At 43.2% G+C, this 22664-nt stretch overlaps 4 protein-coding genes across 6 annotated transcripts; 3 read left to right on the top strand and 1 right to left on the bottom strand.

The window, feature by feature from the left end:
- Position 1: 1 nt before the first annotated feature.
- On the bottom strand, positions 2-21680 carry Vmat (Vesicular monoamine transporter). Of its 3 annotated transcripts, none has more exons than XM_036814080.3 (8): positions 18143-18501; positions 16539-17028; positions 7492-7662; positions 7293-7428; positions 6602-6660; positions 5947-6542; positions 5422-5739; positions 2-5021 (listed from the first exon to the last, which is right to left on the bottom strand). In XM_036814080.3, the coding sequence occupies exons 2-8, from the start codon at positions 17005-17007 to the stop codon at positions 4950-4952; spliced, it is 1821 nt and encodes a 606-aa protein (XP_036669975.2). In that variant the 5' UTR covers positions 17008-17028; positions 18143-18501; the 3' UTR covers positions 2-4949. The 3 variants fall into 3 exon arrangements, with proteins under 3 accessions (XP_036669975.2, XP_016943153.3, XP_016943154.3); XM_017087664.4 differs by lacking the exons at positions 2-5021; positions 18143-18501 and adding exons at positions 20336-20527; positions 21423-21680 and having other exon boundaries at positions 5109-5739; XM_017087665.4 differs by lacking the exon at positions 2-5021 and having other exon boundaries at positions 5109-5739; positions 18143-18500.
- LOC108019736 (putative uncharacterized protein DDB_G0271982) lies at positions 2044-4077 on the top strand. The gene is made up of 2 exons (XM_036813959.3): positions 2044-2182; positions 2246-4077. Exons 1-2 carry the CDS (start codon positions 2167-2169, stop codon positions 4075-4077), a joined length of 1848 nt encoding a protein of 615 aa, XP_036669854.3. The 5' UTR covers positions 2044-2166.
- LOC108019738 (uncharacterized) lies at positions 9696-11663 on the top strand. The gene is made up of 2 exons (XM_036814081.3): positions 9696-10001; positions 10514-11663. Exons 1-2 carry the CDS (start codon positions 9860-9862, stop codon positions 11494-11496), a joined length of 1125 nt encoding a protein of 374 aa, XP_036669976.3. The 5' UTR covers positions 9696-9859; the 3' UTR covers positions 11497-11663.
- On the top strand, positions 13952-15101 carry LOC108019737 (uncharacterized). Its single transcript, XM_017087669.4, has one exon. The coding sequence runs from the start codon at positions 14070-14072 to the stop codon at positions 14484-14486; it is 417 nt and encodes a 138-aa protein (XP_016943158.3). The 5' UTR covers positions 13952-14069; the 3' UTR covers positions 14487-15101.
- Positions 21681-22664: the final 984 nt, after the last annotated feature.

Below are 22664 nucleotides of genomic sequence, written 5' to 3'. Positions count from 1 at the left end.
ATGTTTTGTAGCTTGTTTATTCACCAACAACTTCAGTTACATATTTGTATTTCGCATTTGCCTTGTTTCAAATTTATATGATGGACGAGTATATTAAACTCAACGCAATTTCGTTTGGTTTTCCGATATCGGTATCAGCTTAGTTAGCAATATCTCTATGAAATAAACATATGTCAAATGACTAGTGTATAGGTTATACATATTTTAGTTGAGTGTATAGATAGTTGGTATTTTAGGTTCGTATATAATTTTATTTAGTATAGTTATATATTCTACTTGGTCATCGTTATTTATAAATAGTATATATGCATTTTTTGTTCCGATTTCTCCCGGTTCTCACCCTATAAACATGGCATGGCATGACATGAGTACACATAGCTTCAAGGTTTGAGTAAAAATGTGATAATCGTTACAGAACTATAGTACATATATTTAGTAGCTAATATATGCCCTGGTATCCATATTAAATACTCTGTTTTATTTTGACTAATATGCTCGCGCTAAACTATAGGTTTTGTTTGCGGTCATTCGAATACGAACTTTTGAGAGAGAGTATGTGTGTGCGATTATCTAAGTTAGCAAATACATACAGTAAACGTTAAGTATATCGAGTTAGGCATAGTTTTGAATATTTTAATACTGTGCACAAAACGCTTTGGTTAGTTGTTTTAGCATTGTTGTTTGTTTGACCCCATACCAGCTTTTTTTGGACTGTTAATATCATAACACTTATGCAACATTTGAACATAGCTAGGCAACAATAACGACTTGATTACGAATAATATTGTTGAGTATTGAGTATGCTGCACTATTCAGTTAGAAGCTATATTGTCTAATTCACACGTTTATATTGAATGCTGTGCCCCCGGAAGGGGGGTTGAAGCATAAACTTACACAACAACTTTATGAAAACCGAAAAAAACCTTTGTTAAATATCATATGTACTTTGGAGTTGCATACCCTGTACAATGTCTTGTACTACATATGTATGCTGCTATAATATGCAATTTTTGAAGAGTCCCTTAGTTATAAAACGCGTGTTGCATGATTGAATTCGGCAATTCTTCAAAGCGTGAAAAGTTATAACGAACACAACGTAGAATCTCTCGTGTGCTATGAATGTATCTAGATATTTATTTGAGTAGTTCAATTTTCACAACAATAGAACAACGATGATAATCAGCAAGTATTTCAGCTATTCTTATATACAGTTTGTCAATATAACCTCATTGTATACCTGCGATTAACTACATTTTGTTGGCCTTCATGTGCCTTTTTCGACCATTACAGAGTTATCTTCCTTTACAGTACTTTTGATTAGGATTGTGTAGGGTAAACGCGTCCAAAATAATGACTCATAGACCCAACAAAGGGAACTTGTGCTTTAAAGAGGATTTTACATGATATATCCGATCACAACGCTTAAAGACACTTGCAGCCATTCAAGTGCCTTGCGGCAATATCCTTACGATAAAAGTTGATCTGATTAAGTAGGGGAACAAAGTCGGTAATACTTATGAGGAAAAGCCCTAAAATTTGGGTGGGAAGAGCTAAAAATGAGAAGTCATTTTAGTTGTATTTAAAAATTGTAAAATACTCAATTTAGCGATTTAATTCCCCACTAGAAAATTGAAAACATAAAATGCCACAAAATAATTATTTCCAAAATTGTGAACGCGTATAATCCCACTATAAATATTTAGGTTATATGGAATGGTATTCATATTCCGCGTACAACTCGGTACCAAAATTTTATCAATTATTCCCTTATTTTGTCAGATAACTTGTGTGTGTGCTACGTGGGCAACAATTTTACAAGATTTTTGGTAATATAGTTACTTTAATTTAACATTAACAACTTGAAATATGAAATTGATTTACTTAAGGAAGGTGGGTCTCCGTTGTGGAGTAATGCCCTTTAATACCGACCAATTGCTACGCCGTATTGCCAAAAAGTTTTAATGGGATTCAGGAGCGAACGATAAATAGACAGAACCGAGAACCAAAGTTGCCTGGGTTTTCGGTTCTAGCCCATGAAAAATTCCCATTTTGACTCGTTTGAATATTTTGTAAAAAAAAATCAATTTCTATGATTGGCACGCTATTTCCAAACTCACAATCTCTTTGGCCCCACGTTCTTGGAAAGCCCAAAATTATCTGCCCTAAATGAAACGTATTTTGTGTGAGTTGCTGTTCGAGAACTAAACACTGTCAAAACTAATTCCCAGGCCTTCTTTTGTGACAGATCCATCGCGTCGCCAGGCGGGCGATGTCTTCCATGGGGACCCATTCAAAATTCAGTCGTACAACTTTCGCTATGCCGACAAACCGTTTTATCCGGCCCAGAATTATCAAAGGCCGACTGCGCCGCCCCTGGTGAAGAAGCCCTCCTTCCAGACCTTCTATTATAATCCCAGGTTCAGCCACGATCCCGAGTACATTCCCGCCACAAGGCGGCCACCCACCAGTTCCTTCAGTGAGCACCGGAGACGTCAACCACTGCGGGACTCCAAGACTATGCCCTCGGCACCTTTGGTGACTCCGCCGGAGAGGCAGAGTGTGCCGGTGGCCCCGCAGACGAGACGATCACCCACTGTCACGGATTCCCCGCTCCTGAGGAGCTGCTGTCAAAGAGGGGAGTACCAGGCAATGAGACGGGGTGGGAGCACCATGACCCTGAATACCAGTAGCATAAATGTCCAGCGATCCACTGGGGGAGGGGTCCAACGTGCCTCAACCACCACCTTCTCCAGTGGTTCCAATTCCCAGCTGCAGACGAAGAGAAGCGCCTGCGAGATTAGCATAAACATCTGCAGTGTGGATCCGCAATCCGAGGTGGACAACAATGTGAGCATAAAGATCGAGGCGGATGCCTACCTGCTGAACAATACGGACAAGGTGAAGTCCAAGTCGCAGCAGGAGCGGAGTTCTCCCAGATCTTCTGGTACCTTTGGCATCGACAAACGACTGTCCAAGTTCAATGTGAGCGAGACTAGGCCAAGGACCAGCCCGGAAGGGAATCTCCGGCAACGGGAGAAGGCCAGGGAAGCGGAGCGACAGAGAGAGCGGGAGCGAGACCGTCAGCTTCTGGAGGACCTAAGGTTGGAGCGGGAAAGAGAGCTCAAGGAGGATCGGGAACGTGCCCGTCAGCGGGAGCGAGATCGCGAGCAGCTCCGCCAGTTGGAGCGCATGCGGGATGAGGAGCGTCTTCTGGAGCTGGAGGTGGAACGCGAGAATCATCGTTTGCGGGAGCTGGAGCGCGAAACGCAGCGGCACAGGGAATACAATCGGTTTTGTGCCCTCCAGGAGGAATCGCGTCGCCAACGGATGGAGCAACTGCGTCTGGAGGCTGATAATTCCCGACCGCCGGTTCCAATGACCTCGCATTTGTACACTGTTACCTCCGACGACCGGTTACCCGGAATGGCCTTCTGCGACTTATCCTCCCGAAGACCTCAGCGTATGCAGACCTCCATGAGGGATCTGCCTAGGCCAAAGGAAAGACGCACAGCTCGGGCTAATCAGGACGCAAGAACCGTACGATCCGCAACTCGGTCGCTAACTCCCCCTCCTATCTTTAATCGGAATTCCAGCTCCCGTTCCCCTACACCTCCCCGAGCTCCCACCTCCCGTTCCTCTACTCCAAACAGGAGTGATAATCTCTCCTCTAGCCGAAGTCCTACACCAATTCGTAGCCACCAGGGGAGCACCGCTCCCACCATCCCAAGACGTCTGGATCGCAGTAGTTCGGGCACTTCTAATGGCAATGTCCATGTCACGGTGACCACCAGTGGAGGGCGGAGCAGCTGTAGCATGAGGCGCTCATCCAATGCCCGGGTGAATGAGCCCAAGGAGCTCAATAGAAGCCATCCCTTTGTCACCACTCTGAACAACATGCCCATAAGGATTACTACTTCAAGAACTGCGGATAGGGATCTAGCCTTCAGCCTGAACCATGTGAGGATGAGGGGATCTTCACCAACGCCTAGAGAAAGGAGAAGCAGTTCAGAGGGACAGGATGCCTGTCAGGTCAACATCAACGTGTATTCGGAGAAGCTGCGTTTGATGCGTATATGAGAAAGGAAAATGGGGGATTGTATAAGTGACTTCTGGGATAGATCATCTTAAGAAAACAGATGATATCTGTCCCAGAAGTCACCCATGCACTCCCTTAATTTCTTTTCAATAGAAAGTATGTGAGATTAGTTGGTTTCATCGCAGGTATTTGACTTTTAAATGTTCCTAACCCAACAAAATCCGAAAAGTGTATTCCAAATTAAACAGTAAGGTGTGACATTTTCAACACATATCGCGCTCCTTTGGATTCCCCATTAAATCAATGCAATTGCGGGCGCCTGCTTATTGGATCGGCAATTAAACCTTCCTTGCTGGGAGTAGAGTCTTTCAAGGAAAGACTCTTACAAGCTCATTAAGCTCTTCGTACACCTACATCTGCTGTTTTCGATGCGCAAATTGTACTACCAAAAAAAGATAGTTTCCAAACCTTTGGCCACTAAATTGCCTCCAATATGTAGTAGGGTTCTTAGGATACTTATTTTCTTTTTCCTACTCAAAACAATCTCTTACCCGTCACATCGAACATCCAGCTCATCGAAGAGCCTATTTTCACTCAACCTTCTCTTTCGTCTATACTACTATTTGTGATATTTGAATGTTTGACTTTAACGTGTGCCAAACTTTTGGGGGAGGTAACTTATGGATGTGATCATTGGTATATATATAAATACTATAGTGCAACTTGTGTAAAACATTGAACAAGAATAACGATTTCATTTGAAAATTCATATGATATTTCTGATATTGTTGGTTGTGGTTATGGTTACTTTGTGTCCCTTTGATCTTTTTTTTTTAGATTTTATTACCGTTCTTTTTTTTTGGGATTTTTGGTTGCACTTTTGGCAACGTTGCGTTGGAGTTAAATCGTTTGCTTATTCGTCTTCTTCGTAGTTCTGATAGGTGACGTAACGTACCTGGGCCCGATCGCGACCATAGATCAAAGACTGGAATCACAGGGAAATTGAAAAAAATATGGGTTAGTCAAGGGTTATTCTTAGATGTATGCAAAACATGCAAAATGAAACTCAGGCTTTAAATAAAAACTAAACATTTTTATTACAAACAAATTAAGCAGAACTTAAGGCTAGAAACTATGGGAAATTACTAATAATACGAAAAATTAACAACTTAATGCCGACTAAAGCTAAGCCATTGTATAGACACTCAAAGCCTCTCGCTCTCGTAGGCCTCATTCGTCCTGCCCGCCTCGGGATTCGGGTCGGGAATGGAGGTACCATGCATGATGGCAGGGCAGGATGCTGTCAGTTGGGGGATTCCAGAGGATTCCCCTGAAGCGGCAGCCGCGGCGGCGGCAGCTTCAGCCGCCTCCCTGGCCATACGTACCTTCTTCTCGTCGCTCGTCGGCGGATTCTTCAGCAGCGTCAGCAGGGGGGCGTACATGAAGCACAGGATGGCGATTCCGAACAGCATCCACTTGAATCCGATGCTCTTCACCAGCGATCCGGACAGCGCGGGACCCACGGCGAAGCCCACGCAGAAGGCCACATCGCCCAGGGCGTAAACACTGCCGTACACGGCGGAGTGCCGGATGTCCACCAGATAGCCCAGCTCCGGCATCATCGAGGAGTCCACCATTCCGATGGCGAAGCCCAGGCCGGCGTTTGGTATAATCAGGTGGGTGATCGAGGTGGCCATAGGTATCTGAAAATGGGTATGACAAAAATTACAACTTATTTGTGATGTTATCCAAAAAATATTACATATAACGCGAATTCTTGATGTTTTTCAAGTAAATCAACACTTTTAATAATCTCTTATACGAAAGATATTTGTAAGCCTAAGCTTAAAATAAAAAAATGTGAACACAGTTTTTTTATAAATATTAATGAAATTGGTTTGCCCACTTACGAAAATCAAGCATCCTCCTATGATGATCAGGCCCAAGCAGGCGGCGAACCAACGTCCAATTTTGTGTCCCAGCGGTCCGAAGAGATTGGTGCCAATTAGGTAGCTAATGGAGGCCGGCAGGAATGCCACGCCCTGCTCCCAGCGGGTGGCGCCCATGTTGTCCACCATCCAAAGCGGCAGCGAGGGCTCCAGCATGGCGATTCCCATGTTGGCGAACGTGATAGCACCAGCGGCAATCAGGATGTAGGGATCGCTGATGAGGCTCTTCAGCGAGGGTGGTTCCGTTTCGGCCTTCTGGATCGAGGGTTGCAGCATGAACAACTGCAGCAGGCCATCGCCCAGGGCCAGAGCAGCCAGGATCAGGAACGGAGCCGACTTGCCCACGAACTCGTACATCACCCCGCCGAAGGGAGGACCTATAAGCACCCCCAAGGCCAGTCCGCCCAGCGCTATTCCCATGGCATTTCCACGCTCCTTGTCGTCCGTGAACCGATCAGCCAGCATACCCATTCCAGAAACCGAGGAGCAAGATGATCCAATGCCCTGCAGAGCCCTCGCCACAAACAGAACCAGGTAAGAGCGGCCAAAGGCGAAAACTAAACAAATATAATGCATCAACGCCAATTGCTAGGGGAGAGTACTCATAGGAACTTACTGATGGTTGATAGAAACATTATCACGAACCCAGCGAACATGGGAATGCTGTAACCAATGCTGAACAAGGAGAAATTTATTAAAGGAAATAAAATATTATTTTTTAGAATTTAACTTTTTTTAATTAAATGGAACTGTTAAACGTTAACATTTTTTATAAAAAACAGAGCCCTGAATGAATTATAACTGTGATCTAACTAAAAGAAATATGAACACGAATCCCTTCTGTCAAATGTTTCATGTTTCGAAACAATCCGAGATAATTCGAATCATTTCGGATTCTATTATTTACAAAATGTATATAAACTGCATATAGAATTTTAAAATTTTATGAGGTTTATTTATATAAGTTATAGAGATAAAAAATTTAATGTAGCAACCTTTACAATCTTAAATGTACAAATTGCATCCGGTGGAATTTTTGTATCCTGAAGAATTCGCGATTGCTTTTTTGAATATTCTATGTTTAAGTTGCCCCAACATATATGCAAAAAACTATGACAAGAAACCATACCAAAAATCGAGTATAGCATTAATATACAGTTGATGTAAAATGAATTTCTTTGAAAGCCATATTTTACTGTAGGTACATCCGCTTTGAAATGCATCGTTAGGGAACAAAATATGTGTAAATGAACTATATTCCTGTTTGTGGGGCAGGCCTATTTTGCATTCTCGACCTTTGAACTTACCGGTGAGTTAGGGGTCCTACAATTGGGTTAACCAGCAGCTGAACAAACGCCTTGGAGGCGAACAGGAGTCCCACCTCGACGGTCTCGCCCACCAGCTCGTTGTGGCGCTCCAGCTCCCGGTAGTAGGTCTCGTTCTCTGTGGGTTGTCAAGGACTTGGGCTGCAGACTGGTGGCCAATTAGCGGGCGGGACTCACTTACCCTCCGGACTAATCGTGGTGATCTCGAGCGGGGCCGCCTCGCTGCCATCCTTGTTGCAGGGACACGGCGTCGGGAGCGGTGGCACAATGGAGGACAGCGGGGTGCGTGGAAAGCTGTCGAGCGGCGCATCAGGATGTCGTATGTCGTACAGGAACTCGGGTATGATGGGCACTAAACGAAGGAAGGGGGTTATAATTTGATTGAAACAAAAAGAGTTTGCTCACAATTAACCTAAACGCTCTTGGGCCTTGGGGCAATTTTCACCAGGCCGCCGCTTGGTAATTGCGTTCTCCAGGCCCCAGAAAGTTTTGTAATTGCCTTGCCGCTGGCAGAGATTGCCACCTCCCCCTCCGGCAATTCTAATTGAGTTGCAACCCAAGGAGAGGAGGTTGGGAGGAAAATTACGCATACGCCGCGTTTGCAACGATGCTTTTAATGGACTCTCCGATGTCTAGCGGAAAGCCACATGCAACTTGGCCCGAAACCTCCTCCGCCGGGCAAATTCAATTTGTTTATTGCATGCTTCGACTCTGTTTATATTTATTATCAACACCCGGAGAACTCGAGAACTCCGGGCCACTGTAATTGCATTTCCTGCCAAAGTGCTAGGCCGGGTCAGAGGTCGGGCCTTCAGGTGGCGGGTTAGACTTTCAATTGAGTGAGTGCCGAGCGTAGTTTGAAGTATTGTTGGGGTAATTTGTTTGCTTGTGCAGCCAGTAACTCGTGGTTATCGTACTGACAGCCCAAAACCATATATGTAGGGCCTGCCTGGTTGGGGCTTTAATGAGGGCCATTCATGCTCGATGGGGTTAGGGCTAGTTGATAGATAGTCTAACTTCAAGCTCTCGTGCTCGCCCGTGCCGCCTCGTGCCAAAGTTCAGCGAAAGTGGAAGTCTCCCCTGACCTGAAATCCCGTTCAGCTGTCACACATGTCGGCCATGTGGACCAACATGCCGTTTCTCGACCTGCCCCCGCTCCCAAATGACATGCAACCGGAAATGTATGCAAATTCGGCAACATCTACCTAATTGGGGTTAACCACTTGGCGATTAAAGAGCAGACTTAATGCCTAGTCATACCCAGCCTGACAGCCCCAACAACTCATTAAACTGTCTCCCGAGCCTTTGACATAAAAATGATAATTCCGGAAAAGCACGTGCAGCTGGGGTCGGAAGGTGGGTGGCGTAGGATGTTACGAGTTAGGAGGAAGATATAGGATGTTTGGGGTTGTGATAGAGGGTAGGGGGAAGTCACTCAGTCGCTTCGGTTGCATTTCGCGTGTCGAAGACACTTAAACCGCAATGCCAAAAGGAAGTGACTCGGGCAGCTAGACAAACAAACATTGGCTATCGCTGATTCAGGGCTGCGGGAATGTTGATGGAAGGATTTGGTTGTTTTAGAGGGGTTCGGATATTTGTAACGTCAAATACTTCCTTAAAAACAAAGCATTTTGGCAACAGAAACCAGAATATGGACTAATTCTGATACGATCAGAAAAAACACGAAAAAAATCCATTTCATTTTCTCATGGTAAATTTATAAAATATACTTTATCCTTTGAATATTGTCGAATTCGAGAAAGAGCAAGACAAAAAGCAAGAAGCTAGATTGATACCATACTTCCTCAAAATGATTATCATATTTTATCAATTGTTTCTCTGTGCGATATCAGACTTTTACAATAGTCCTTTAAGTTTTCTTTATAGGAAATTACATTTTTGGGGCGTAACTCACTGCTTATAAATTAACAACCAATCTATTTTATGCTTTCAAAAAAGCTAAAGACGTTTCTGACTCAAATAGGAATTGTTTGTGAATTTTATTTGAATAGTGCCACTGCGATTTAATATTTTAAGCGTCAAAAATACATATTTTTACTTTTGTCCATGAAGTATATAAAACTATCAACAATTTTGGAAATCAAATAACACTATAGTTATGCTTAACTAAAAGGTGTATCGAAATCAGCACAATTGGTTAAAAAATAATTCGAATTCCCAGTAGCGCTTATTTACGGTCCCTCCTTAAAACCTATGAAAAAATTTCGCTCTATGATATATTTTGTTTTGTAGGGGCTTTCAAATGATTTCTAGCGTTGAGTCTAGTGGCAGTTTCTTTCCCGCAGCCCTGTGGCGTCCGCAGGTCACCCAGATACATCGATTCGACATGCCGGGCGACACTGGCGTCGTCGTCAAGCCAAACAGAAGCGGCAGTGAGGCGTCAACTGGCAAAGCAACCAGTCATCCGCCGGCGACGAGGAAGAGGACAACTGAGCACCCGAACCAGAAACGCTGGAATACGCTTTTGTTTACCCGATTAGTATGCACAGGATTTAATTAGCCATAGAATCCGGGAGGAGCGGGAGGAAATGAGATCCATTTGGGAGTCGGCCAGCAGGCCGCTGTTTGTGCGCTCCGTGTGGCAGGAGACGATCGGCAGACGCCACTTCATCCTCGACTACGAGCCGCGACAGAGGCAGCGCTGGAAGCGCCAGAAGACAAGGTCGAGGGGTAAGCACTCCACTCCACTCCAAAGGCACTCCTTCATAATCGGGTTCTTTAGAAAATGAACTCTTAAGTCAGGTTCTTGAGAAAATTATACCCATAATTGAATATGGATATTGAATTATTTTTCCTAAAATGTTAAGATGTCAAGCTGTACTGCGATGAGTTATCATTCTAGTAACAAAACAACAATTGTAATTCCCATCACAATAGGATAGTATATTTTTCTGGAAATACACACTTACATTACATTGCGTGTAGGTCCCTGCTAATAATGACTTAAATTTAAATGTAAAGTGCATATGAACATGATTTTAAAACAATAAGCTACCAAAATTGTTTTTAAAAACCCCCACTAAACATTTATTGATCCACCATTGTCAGCGGATAAAATAAATAAGTATTCTGAGTATATAACTTATATATCGGGACATTTTGTTCAAGACCAAAATACCAATAGGTTTCCATTAAACTTGTGTTAATAATAAAAATAGTAATCCCAATAACTTTGATTAAAGGCAACTACACGCAGACGCAATCCTGGGATTTCTTTGAGCAGTCCCCGGAGGAGAGTGTGGAGTACCTGGACGAATACCCCCTGCTGGACGCCACCAAGCTGACGCTGCAGCAGCAGCAATCGATGCCCACTGTGGGTGGGCGGCCTGGCCCCGCCCCCTCGACGGGTGGAGGTCATCGGGCAGAGCAGCGGCACAACAGCCGCCAGTCGAAACGCCGGGCATGGCTGCTGAGTCGCGGGCGAACCTATAACCTGGACCACCATGTGGACCATCAGTCGCGGCGCAGTTCTCTACAGGATACAACCAGCACGCTGGCCACCACGTCCAATAATCCCGAGGAGCGGCTGGCCGAAAGGGTGCTCCATTGGCTGGACCTGGCAGGACGCACGGATATAGTAAAGGACAAAGTGCCTTCTCCACCGGCGACCAGTAGTGCCCAGTTGGCCAGGTCCGCCCAGAGGATGCAGCGAAACCACCATCGCAGCATGAGTCTCAAGCGGGTGGCCGCGGCGGCAGCGAATCACCAGAGATCGGTGGCCAGAAAGCCGAGTGCCAAGCCGCCGCCCGCCGCCCAGCAGGTCACCAACTCCTCCCCGTCCGCCTCCAATGCCAAGCCCATAACCATTATCTTCAACAAGGAGGGCGTGCCCGTGCGTCTCAATAGGCCCGCCCGCAACATAGACCTCTGCACCCTGAGCAGCAGTGCCAGCACCACGAGAAGATTGGCGGGTCAGCTGGCCTCGGCCCGCCTGTACAGTGGAGCCACTGCATCGCCGCTGCCGGAGGACAGCCGCACGCCGCCGCTCAGTGGGCGGGGAATCGGGACATCCGCCGCCTCGGACAGCCGGAAACAGCTGCACATCTTCATGCCCAGTCTGCCCAAGAAGGGTCTGCTGGCAGCGGGTTCCACGACGGGCAGTGGCATCGGAGGTTCTGGCGAGGATGCCCTGAGCACTACATTCAGTGAGCTGTGCCAGCTGTAGTCGCTTACATTACAGTCAATCAGGCTCAAATGCTCAACAACAAAATACATAGGAATAGAAACACACAGAAAAACACATCCAATCTTTCGAGCTTTGTAATGCAGTTTATCTATTACTTCAAGATTTTTAATGGAGTTTACTATAAATGAGTTTTGCTATTTAAATTACTTAACGTTTCTTTGTATTAAGCCCTTAGAAGCCTTTTTTGCACAACTTTAAATTATAATTATCTTAAATTTCAGGATCGGCAAGATAAATAAAAAGGTTTTTAGGTTTTTTTTGGTTTTAAAAATAAGCTTTACTACATGAAGCCTATACAAACGTGTTTTCCCATTCCTTCTATCTTACAACAAAGGTTCAGTGACATTCACGTGGTTAATGCGGTTAATTTGGATAACTATCGCTCATTCTATTCCTTATCCAAAAGAAAAACTTTTCGTTTTTCTTGTAAGGCAACCTGCGTTTTATTTATAAGTTCCAAAGAAAACTAAGCCACTGTAGTGGTTCTATAGTATGTTGTATAGAACACAGAAAAAAGAAGGGGAAATTAGTTCTATTAATGTGTATACCAAAAACAAAAAATAGCTAAACTAAATAAACGAAGAATTACCTTTTCGAATTTGGGACTCTCTTAAAAATAGTAGGATTACTATCGAAATAATTTTGGAGTACTAACAAAAAAATGTACGAAAATCTACAAAGCCAAGAGGAGGTGTGACAGATATAGTTGAACTAATAAATAATTTCCATAAAGCAGTTGACCTTTTAAAATTCTTTGTGGTCAAAGAATGTAAGGGTATTTCATATTCTTCGAGGGACTGCTGATTAATATCGTACAATCTTTTCTTGGTTTTATTGATTTTCGTTTTTGTTCCGTTGCCATTGAAAGTTTCTTTTGTTTGTTTCTTTTTATCGAATTTGGAAGGTTTATTTTTGGATTTCCCCCAAAAAGTCGGCGGCATGTGCCACGCCCATTTTCTTTTGTTTTGATTTCAGTTCTGACTTCTCCATTGTTGATTTTTGCATTTTTTGTTGGTGGGGGTGGTGAATCCGGTGGTTCCGAAGTGAAAGGAGCGTAATCAATGTAATTGTGGAAATATTGCATGTTTAACAATGGAATAAAGTTAAAGTTAAAGTTGTGCCCTAATGAATGTGGTAATTTTGCGCAGAATGTGGAGAATCCACGTTGGGAACGGAAAAGAAGCATTATTTAATAAAACGGAGTAGGTAAAATAAACGATTCTTGAAAACACAATGACGTTAAAAATACGATAGGAACTTTTTAATTGTACACTGCTATAAAAGATGTAAATGAAAAATAAAAATATGAAAGAGTTCAATATACAAGATTGAAATCTGTATTAAACCTGATTTATATTAACTATTTTCGGATATTTGCCGTGCTAACTAGTTTATGGGGCGTACGACAGACAAAACGTACGCGATCGTAAAATAATTATGGACATTACATATCCATCAGTCTAATGGGGTAACAACTGTCAACCGTTGCGAAGGAGATTCCTTGGATATCCATCAAGCGTCATGCAAGCAACACCCAAATCTAAACTATCCGCCTGCCACACGTGGCAAGTTGTCGTTGTCGTCGTCATCGTATTATTTTATGACTGACGCGTCGGAATTTAGATTCGTATTCAATATCACTAACGATACACGGGTACAGGTCGGTGGGCAATCGCCAATATGGGAGACAAAATATGGAATAAGGAGCTCCAACCGAAAGGAAAATGATAAATTTGGAAGTATCATTTACAAAGGTAACGATGTATAGAGCAGGACATGATCCAATATAATTTATAGAATAATTTTTAAAAAAGCCAACATTCGATATTGTGATCCCAAAGAATTCGCGTTCTTATTTACAAATACCTTTTAATACTGATCACAACTTCACATATTGTTAGATTAGTAAATAGTGACTAATGGTTTTTACTAAGTTAAGTAATTCTTTTTTGATTCAAGAAATCCAAAAATATGGTTTTTGATCCCCATTTAAAAGATATAATATCAGAGTTTTGAAATTTGTTTCTTGTGCATTTGGAAGATACACCGCAATAGATATAGATGGTGGGGGATAAGCGCAAGGCACAATGAGTCATTGCGTCTGGCATGACAGCGAAACGACACCGAAAAAGCCGCACGATTGTGACCTTTGTCTAAATGGGTCTGGTTGGGTGGCGACCACGGCCCCCGTCTCCATAACCAAGTCCACAGCCAACGGAAAACGGGGAAAACTTTCTGACTTCAAGGCAAGCCAAAAGACAAAAGGGGGAGCAATTACTTTTGGAGGCAAAAACTTTGGGCCGCCTGACGTTTGACTTTTCCCGTTCGCCCAGCGAAAGAAAATGCGCAACAATACTGGGTGTACTTGGATTGCACACATAACAGCCTAAACGGACTTATAGACAAGCCGTTCCGCCTGCCGTGACTTATTCGCGTTTCTGAAGCGGACGCGGCAGGTTCTCCCGGCGGTTGGCGTTCTTCTTTTCCGACTGCTAGCCATCTAACGAGCAAAGTTTTCCACGACGCACGTTGGTTTTCCGGCCATTAGTGGCATGTCCACCGACGAGGACTCCCTGGGCAGTCCCCTCAAGCCGGCCACGCCCACTCCCGTCGAGCGGGAGCGACCCAGGGGCGGCCGATCCGGGGCGGCGGATCTGCTGCGCCACCAGCAGAGCTTCGAGGCCCGCTACAGCGGCATCATCCAGAAGCAAATCTGGGAGACGAGCATCAACAAGGACGTGCTGGAGCGCCAGCTGAACGCCTACTTCCCCTTCTCGCGCAGCGCCTCGCTCTCCAAGGATGGATCCGGCGGATTCGATCAGCTCCTGCCGCCGGCAACGGGCGGAAGCGGAAGTGGGCTGAAGACCCGTTCCCTGGCCACCACGCCCACCAGGCGGCCAGGCGTCTGTCTGGAGAAGCTGGAGACGGTGGACGTGGCCTCCCTCGAGCAGCAGACCCAGGGAAAGTAGCTTCGGAGTCCCAAGGGTTAAGCTTACTCATTCATTGTGATGTCCGTAAGGTTGAAAGGCAATTTTGACATTTTTAGACTAAGATAGGATTAAAGGAAGACCCCGGGTTCCAAAATATACAATCAAAACGTGTCATCAGGCGACATAAGTTCAAAGATTTTGCATTGAAATTTCTGTTTTACCTATGCTACATTGCTACATTGCTCCATTTTTATAAAAACCTCATGAATTTTAAAGGGGAAAAACACAAAATCTTTAGATTTTAAGTTGTTTTATTTTATGTTTCTGTTTCTTTGAAGTAAAAACAATAAAATTGTAATCATTTAGTGAAGAACCAAAAAACTAAATTCGGGGCTTTTTAAAAACCATTTCCAGTATAGCTTTAATGAGTATTACTATCGTCTAAGTCAAGCAATCTCTAAATCTACTATTTATTGAGCACCCCCGATTCGTCTAGCTCTAAAACAATATATTTGCACAATTCAACCGACGTCAATGTAAATCTCCCTTTTTATCGGCTAAGGGTATGAACGTATTCCCGGATCAAAGTGAACCCTATTTAAGCTACTATTATTCAATCTTCTTCAATAAAACAAAGGCTTATTACATATTCAATTTGGTGTCGAGTCAAACGGATAAGGCCATGGCCCATATAAATCTCCACAGGCTCCCGGGTAAATCTAATTTATGGGGATATTATGCGAGAAAAATAAAACTGGGGAGGTGTGAAAAATAGGGGGTGCGAGGCCAGAGATCAAATGTAATAATCAAATGTATTTGCGGCAATTTTCGCTCCAGCACCTTGAGCGCGAAACGAGAAAGCACTTAAGTGGAAATGCCGCCAGTCAAACGCTAAAAGCCCAGCCCCTTCCTCTATCCTGTCAGCAGGGAAACTCCTCTGCGGAGCTAATAGTTTTTCCACTTTTCCTTTGACTTTCACTTCCGTGCTCTCTCAACAAGTTGCTCGAGTGGCTCGGCTATTTCCTTTGGTTTTTCCCAACTTGTTGATTTAAATTCATGAACGTTTAGCACAAAGAAAAATCTCGCTCCTCCTTTTTCGGCTTTTTCCTTCGCCCGGCTGTGTTTGTCAGGCTGGAGGACCGGAGGACTCCCACTCGATGTCCATGTGTTTGGCCAGACACTTGACATAAGCACTTGGCCTGGACACATCCACCCCCAGAGAGTTTTCGCTTTTCCTTCCCTGGTGGGGTTTTAGTGTCAACTGCAGGAGGGTTTCCAGTGCGTGTCTATTTAATTGACTGTCGACGGCTCGGCACTTGGAGCTGCCCAACTCAGTCTGGTCCACTGGTCATCGGAGCTTGTTAATGACTAAGCAGGGCCCTTGGGCATTGATTAGTTGTTGGCTGGTATTTGATTTAAGGGCCGGGTGTGCCGCATAAATTAAGCCCTGAACGATCGGAGGTATCATGTGGAATGCTGCCCATCGAAATCTCTGCCCTAAGTTGATCCAGATTAATTAGTAGCTGTTGCTATTCCATTTGGTAGTGCCTTGGTAAAGCAACTTAAACCAGGACTACGTTACAAGGGACTAACAAAAATGAACGCAAATAAAAAGTAAAAATTTGTTATGTGGCCATTTTTAACGATGTATTAAGTTTGATTTTACTTGTTATAAGAGAAATAAAATATTTATTTCTGCAGTTACAGAAAAAACTTCCATCCCTTTACCACTTTATCTATATAAATGAATGCCAACATTAACAATATACGTTTTCCTTCGTATCAGTGCCAGTTCTCTGTTAAGTATCTAACAACCCATGTTAATCCCAAAGAACCTCAGCTGTCAGTACCTTGAGAATTGATGAACTGACAAAGACCATTCGCATTGACAGGAAGGCGTTCATTAGCTTAAGTGCCGCTCTGTGGTAATTTTATGGCACCACTTCCTCCGTTCTCTGAGGAAATGGACAATTTCCAGGCGATTGACTGGCAAGGATAACCAGCCCGGGAGATAAATGCTCATGAAATGCTAATGGCCAACGGCCACCGGGGACAGAGATTTATGCGAGGGATTCAATGGCAAACACTCACCCACTGTGGTCAGCAGCATGTTGTCCAGGAGCAGGGCTATGGCCACGATGACGAGGACCAGGCGGTTGGAGCCCCGCCAGCTGACCATCCAGGACTTGGCGGCGGACCAGGTCCCGGCAGCGCGTGGATCCTCCTCGCGGTACTGATCCGCTGGCGGCGCAGCCGGTCGTCCTCCGTAGGCCTGCGATTGGTAGGTGGGCGGGGGCGGAGCCGGCGGCTGCTTGCCGACGCCCAGGATCCCGCAGTCCTGGTCCATGTTGCCATTCTGCTGATTGCTGTCCAACTGCTGCTTGAAGGGATTTTTGCTGGGGGTGCTGCTGGCGGGTCCACCGGGACTCGGCTGCTGCTGGCTGTTCGTGGCGCTTATGGTGAAGGAGGTGGTCTCGCTAATCTCCGGCTGCTTCTGGGGGGCTGTGCTCTGCGTGTGTTTTCTTGGTCCACCATTGCCCGCATCGGTCGATGATTGCATTGCGTCGCTAGCCGCTGGTTGCTACGGAAGGCAGTAAGCCGATTGTCTTTTTAAAATGTAATCAAATCAGGAGTAAGCAGCTTTCCCATCCCCGATCCCATACCGTTCTCATTCCCACAGCCGTTCCCATTCCATTCCCATTCCAAATCGAGATCCCACGCTCGCTTTATGCCCCAATGATTTTCGCTAATTAAAAGTGAATTACAAGTCTTGGGCTCGGAATTGAAAAGTATCTTCACACGGCTACACGGCTCTAATTGAATCATACGCAATTTAAATATTTATTTAATTGCCTGCCACCCCAGCACCAAAAACACGGGGCGTATGCGCAACATTTGTCATTGGAGCATTTTCTGTTGCCTAGCGCAGGGCGCAAATTGAATTTGCCTGCATAATTCGTTTTGAAAGACCCACGAAACGGAGCCAAAACGCAGACCTCCTTAAGTTTTCGGTTGCACAATCGAATTAACCCACTGCTATTAGCAAAAAGGTCTCCTAATTGAAGGCTAAGATGAATCAAGTCTTCCGCCAAAAGCCTTTGCATAATGCCTCCAATTTATTTCGCAATTGAGACGGCAATTGATGCCTGTCCCGGCGGGCAATTGATTGTTTATGACGTCTTCGCAGAGACAAAGTGTTGTCGTTGAATGACAAATGGAAGTATCTGATAAATAGACGAGGAAGCTGCTGAAAATGCAAACTACTGCATCACGTTTGGGGGCGTGACAAACAGCAGCAAATTTTGTCATTCAAATTGATTAAATCAACTAGAATTAACGCTGGACTACAAATCTGTTGCATTAGTTACAGTGCTACCCCAAAATGGCATCGTTTTAATTAGCATCTACATTTGTCCGGCCGTTTCACAATTAATTATATTATACTTTAGAGTACTTATAGTACTTTGTATACTAATATCCATGGGAAGATCTCTGGATTATGGGCTATCATATATTTTTTAAACAATTTTACAATACCCGAAATGAAGTACATATAACTTTGAGTCTTAGAATAAGGTCTTTTCTTGTCATTTCCATTAAGGAATATTTAAAGATTGCATTTCCTTGGGGTGTATTTTATTTGTACATGGTTTTTAAAATGTTATTTCAGGTGTCGGTATTCCGATTAAATTTACCTGGCTGCTGTTCCCCTAATAAAATGATCTAGAGATTGCTGGCCACACAAATAGCACGATAACCTTTCCTCCAGAATATCACTTGCACTAATGAACCTGAATTGCCACCAGGCCGTGGGTATTTATAGAACTCTGCTATAAAGACCGATTTTGAGTGGCTTACGATCGCTAAAAGCCGTCGGGTTCGCGCACAGAAATCCCAATTAGCCGCGGACTCTGTCCCAGTGAATCAGAAGCCAAGGCGATTCGATTTGCGTTCAGGAAGTGCTGATCCTTTCATTCGGGTTGCACTTTCTTTGCCACAATGAGTTCACTTTCAAAACTTTTTCGGGGTGGATCGTTCATTCCGCGGATTCTACCGACAAGTCGGCGCTCTGAGCTCGAACTAAAAACCCTAGCGTGTCGCCTGAGGCTTATTAAACGAATTAATTTTTGCGCAAGTGAGAAAGATTTGCTTAGTTAGTATACAAAGTGATCGCCGCGAAGAGAACTCAGACATCTTTGCATTTCAAATGAATGCACAATGAAAAGTGTGTAAAATACATTTTAATAAATATTAATTATCAATTGGCATGCAATTTCGGTTTATGGGCGTGAGAAATCGAATCAAACAAAAGCGCCAGTTTTTGATTTCAAATTATGCTAATGCGTTGAGTTTTCAAGTTTAACTATTCAGAGCCTAAAGTCAGCCCCTCTTATTTCGACTTGATTAAGTCCGCTTTATTTCAATTGCATTTCAAAAACAACTCTGAAATGCATTATTGTCGCGTGTTGTTTTCTATGTTTTTATTAGTACTGGAATAAAAAACATGTTGACGAGAGGGAATTTTAAATACTCTATCAAGAAAGCTTTTCAGGTTCAAGTTTGTAACTAACCTAAATTCAATTTAAACTACAATGTGTTATTGGAATAAAAAGGGTACGCGTGAGGTCTTTTAAAAATGATCTGTTAAATAATGATAACTATACTATATAAGATTGGTATTTTCGTTGTTAATAATGTCTTTAAAATGAGTTTATTTTAAATATGTAGAACTAAGTTTATAAATTCTAACTGCAGCCTTAAGTTAGAGTATAGAGAATGCCTGGCTTAAATTATTTTGAGCTGCATGTGCGATGCGATGTGACGAATGCGATTGTTAAATTCATTATTTATGTTCCCTCAGATATTTATTTTGATTGCTGTTTGTCGTTGCTTTTAGTTTAATTGTTGTTGTTGCTGGAGCTTGTGTTAATTGCACAAGATTTTCAACTGGCGACGGTCAAAAATGTAGCGGCTTGTTGCCTTTTCCAGCCACTTCTGAGCATCGACACGCAACTTTATTTAAATTGTGCTCATTTTTCAGATTTTTATTAATTAAAAAGAAGCTCTTGCCGGGGCTTTAGCATTGGACTTGAGCTTGACATTGAAGCCAACGGCTCCCGCCAGACGAAGAGACCCCAGTTTACACGAGGCCATAAACTGGTTTTCCTATATAATCAACCAGGAATTGAAAGCCCTTCAAGCCTGCTTTTTACATTTTATTGTTGTACAAATTTGCACAGACGCCCGAAGCTGCAGCCGATGATATTTTTACTACTTATAATTGCATTTTTAATTGCAAAGCGATGGCGTTGCCGTTCCATCAGATATATAGCTGGGGCGTGTAAATGAGGCCCCTTTAAACTAATTAGCTTAAATCGATGCCAGCAAGCAATCATCCATACAAAAACTAGAAGCACTTGAACAATGGGGCTGTGCAATGGAGGAGTGGAACGTGCCTAAGTGGATTAGAGAACACAGATCCGAGCGATCGTCAAGAGCTGAACTTGCTTAAAATGCTTAAAATAAGCTTAAGAAAACATACAATTTTATTAAAAAGTAATGGTTTTCGAAACCAAGTTTAGTATTTTCTTTGCCAGTTCCTAAGTAAGATACGTCTCTTGAAAACTTTGATTGAAGATCCCGGGTTTAAAAACATACTGCCTAACGTTCAATATTTATTTTATTTTTAGAACCCTTATTCAGAATTAAGATAAAGGTTTTCTTTTTGTTCAACATTTTTCTGGCTTATAAAAAAAGAACATTATTTTGTTCAACAACAGTAAAAGATCATATCAAATCATACAAATATAAACATTAAAAAAAATCCTAAGCATATCAACATAAATTTGTGTTATAACATCCGTTTTTCTACACTTTAGTCCACCTACCTGAGTAAATTTGTATATGAGACTTGTTAGCTTCTTCCAGGGAATTTATGCGGAGTTACGGTTTCGGTGGGCGGATGGGGTGGATTTTGGTCTGTTGTGCTCAGAAGTCTATTGCGATTTTACAGTTTATGTTGTCAGGTAGTTGCTGTGGCCGGATTTTGGCGGGTGAGGTTGTACGTTGTTGGAGTATTCCTGTGGGAGAATGGAAAAGAATGAAGTCATTTGAATAAAGAAGCTTAAAGGGAAGCGGAAAAGTCTCCGGTGGCACAACGATTTCTGCTGACAGTGGCCACTTGTGGATTTTGTGTTTTCTGATGGCACTCAAGTGGTTTTCCTTTGAGGAATTGTTTGCTCTTCAGAGGACTTGCGGCAAGGTCGTTGGCCAAGAAAAGACAAGGAAATGTAGGAATTGTAAAAGATCTTGGCGTGTTACATAAGAAATAAGAGTTCTTAAATAATAAAGTGGGCAATACCTAGTTTTATTTTTCTAAAATTATCAAGCTTGTAAATACAAGCAAAACTTGTTGGAATAAGCACCGACAATCAACAGAAAATGTGAGTAAATATGTGTGGGGATTTATTATTCAATATCCAAATATCCCACACTCAATGGGATTGGGCAAATAAAGATAAGTAAAGGGTATTTACATCAATATTTGTTAATATTTTTATTTGACTTCTTTTTTTCCAGCATGTTGGCGGTTGTCAAACCGAGCAAAAAAATTTTGTGTGCCTGCCAGGCCCGATTCAAATCGATTTACAAATAAATACATGGTGGTATAAATAAACATTCGGTTGTTGCCGCTTTAAAATGCAAATTTCGATTGAGTTTTGATTGATTTGCCTTACTCGCAACGAGGGGAGACTTGGGCGAAGTTAAACAAATGAATTTCGGTTTTGGGAACTTATAAACAAATATTTAATAACTGATCAAAATTAGACAAACTGCTGTAACCACTGAAATCAGCATTTATAATAACTTTGTTTAATTATAAACTAAAATAAATAACAAATTGTAACGAAAATGAGTTATATTTCTCAACTTAAAATTTAAAAACACCTTGGTTTGCATATTTTCTGAACTTACACCCTTAAATGTTTGAAACTTTCACATATTTTTGGAAAATGTTGTCCGTTGCTCGTGCTGGAACGTTGTGGGAGCTAAACACGGTTTCAGACGCACATTTGTTGGAATTTTCGAAAGTGATTTTGTTGCTTAAACCAAACTAAACTAGAGCTAGAACGGCGACTGATTGCGAGTGGGTGCCACAAGTGTTTTTCTGGTGCTGAGGCTGCACTGCGAGCGTGGGAAACGGGCACGTCCATCAGCCACGAGATCTCATCTCGCACTGAACGGAGATGCGCTGGCCAGCGGCGCACGACGTCGACGGCGGACGACTGCGCCCAGGATAAGGATGTCCTGGTGGCAAGTGCCCGAGGAGCGGAGGAGGCCAGGAGGACGGGGAGCAGCGGCGCTGGCAGCGCTGCCACTTGTTGTCTGCTGCCTGTTGCAGCACACTCCCACCCCGGTTATCCGTTCTGGCTCAAACACCACCCCCCACTTTCCAGCAGTCCTTCTGCCAGAATTTCCCCCACTTTCTGCCCCTGCATATTGATGGAAACTGCCAACGGCAATGATTCTGCTCAATTGCCTTCATTGTGTTTGGGCTCTGTGAGTAGATGTGCGTTGGGGTTTCCACAGTTTGATTTTATTTTCGCTACGCCTGTGAGTATGCAACGCGTTTTGGGGTTGCCTGCCCTATAGATAGAGACCGAGAGGGCGGCACACGCATATTATGCCTAATTGATTTTCGCCTCCTAAGTGGCAACTCAATTTTTGGGGACAGGAAGGGACATCTTTAATGGGATTCGCGTTTGTCAAAAGTCAAATTTTCAAACTCTTAAAGGGAAGCGAAATGATAAGTAAAGTACATATACATCTCTCTAAGAACATTTAAAACTCCGTCAAACTCATGCTGTACTTTTAAAGGAATGCTTTTGTAAAATTATACTTTTTGTGAAAAACCAGAAATCTTAAGCCTATTTATATTAACTAAACAATATACAACATATAGGGGTCATTAATAATTTATAAGATAAGTTTAAACTTATGAAAGGCCGATACACTATTACATGTTTAGCCGCCATAGAGCGTGTGAAACAAGATATATTGTATTAACATCTTTACGTCACATTTTGCCATTTTTTTCTATATGTTTGGTATAACGAGGTCACAATTCAGGGTTTCTTGTTAGTCTAAGGTGTAACAGGTGTGTTGCGTATCTCCCAGGACATTGGCCTGAGGGTAAACGTGAACGTGTTGTTGCAC

This window comes from Drosophila suzukii, chromosome 2R (genome assembly GCF_043229965.1).
Source record: "Drosophila suzukii chromosome 2R, CBGP_Dsuzu_IsoJpt1.0, whole genome shotgun sequence".
NCBI lineage: Eukaryota > Metazoa > Arthropoda > Insecta > Diptera > Drosophilidae > Drosophila > Drosophila suzukii.
Note: the sequence above shows the minus strand (reverse complement) of the source record. Positions and strands in the feature narration are given on the sequence as shown.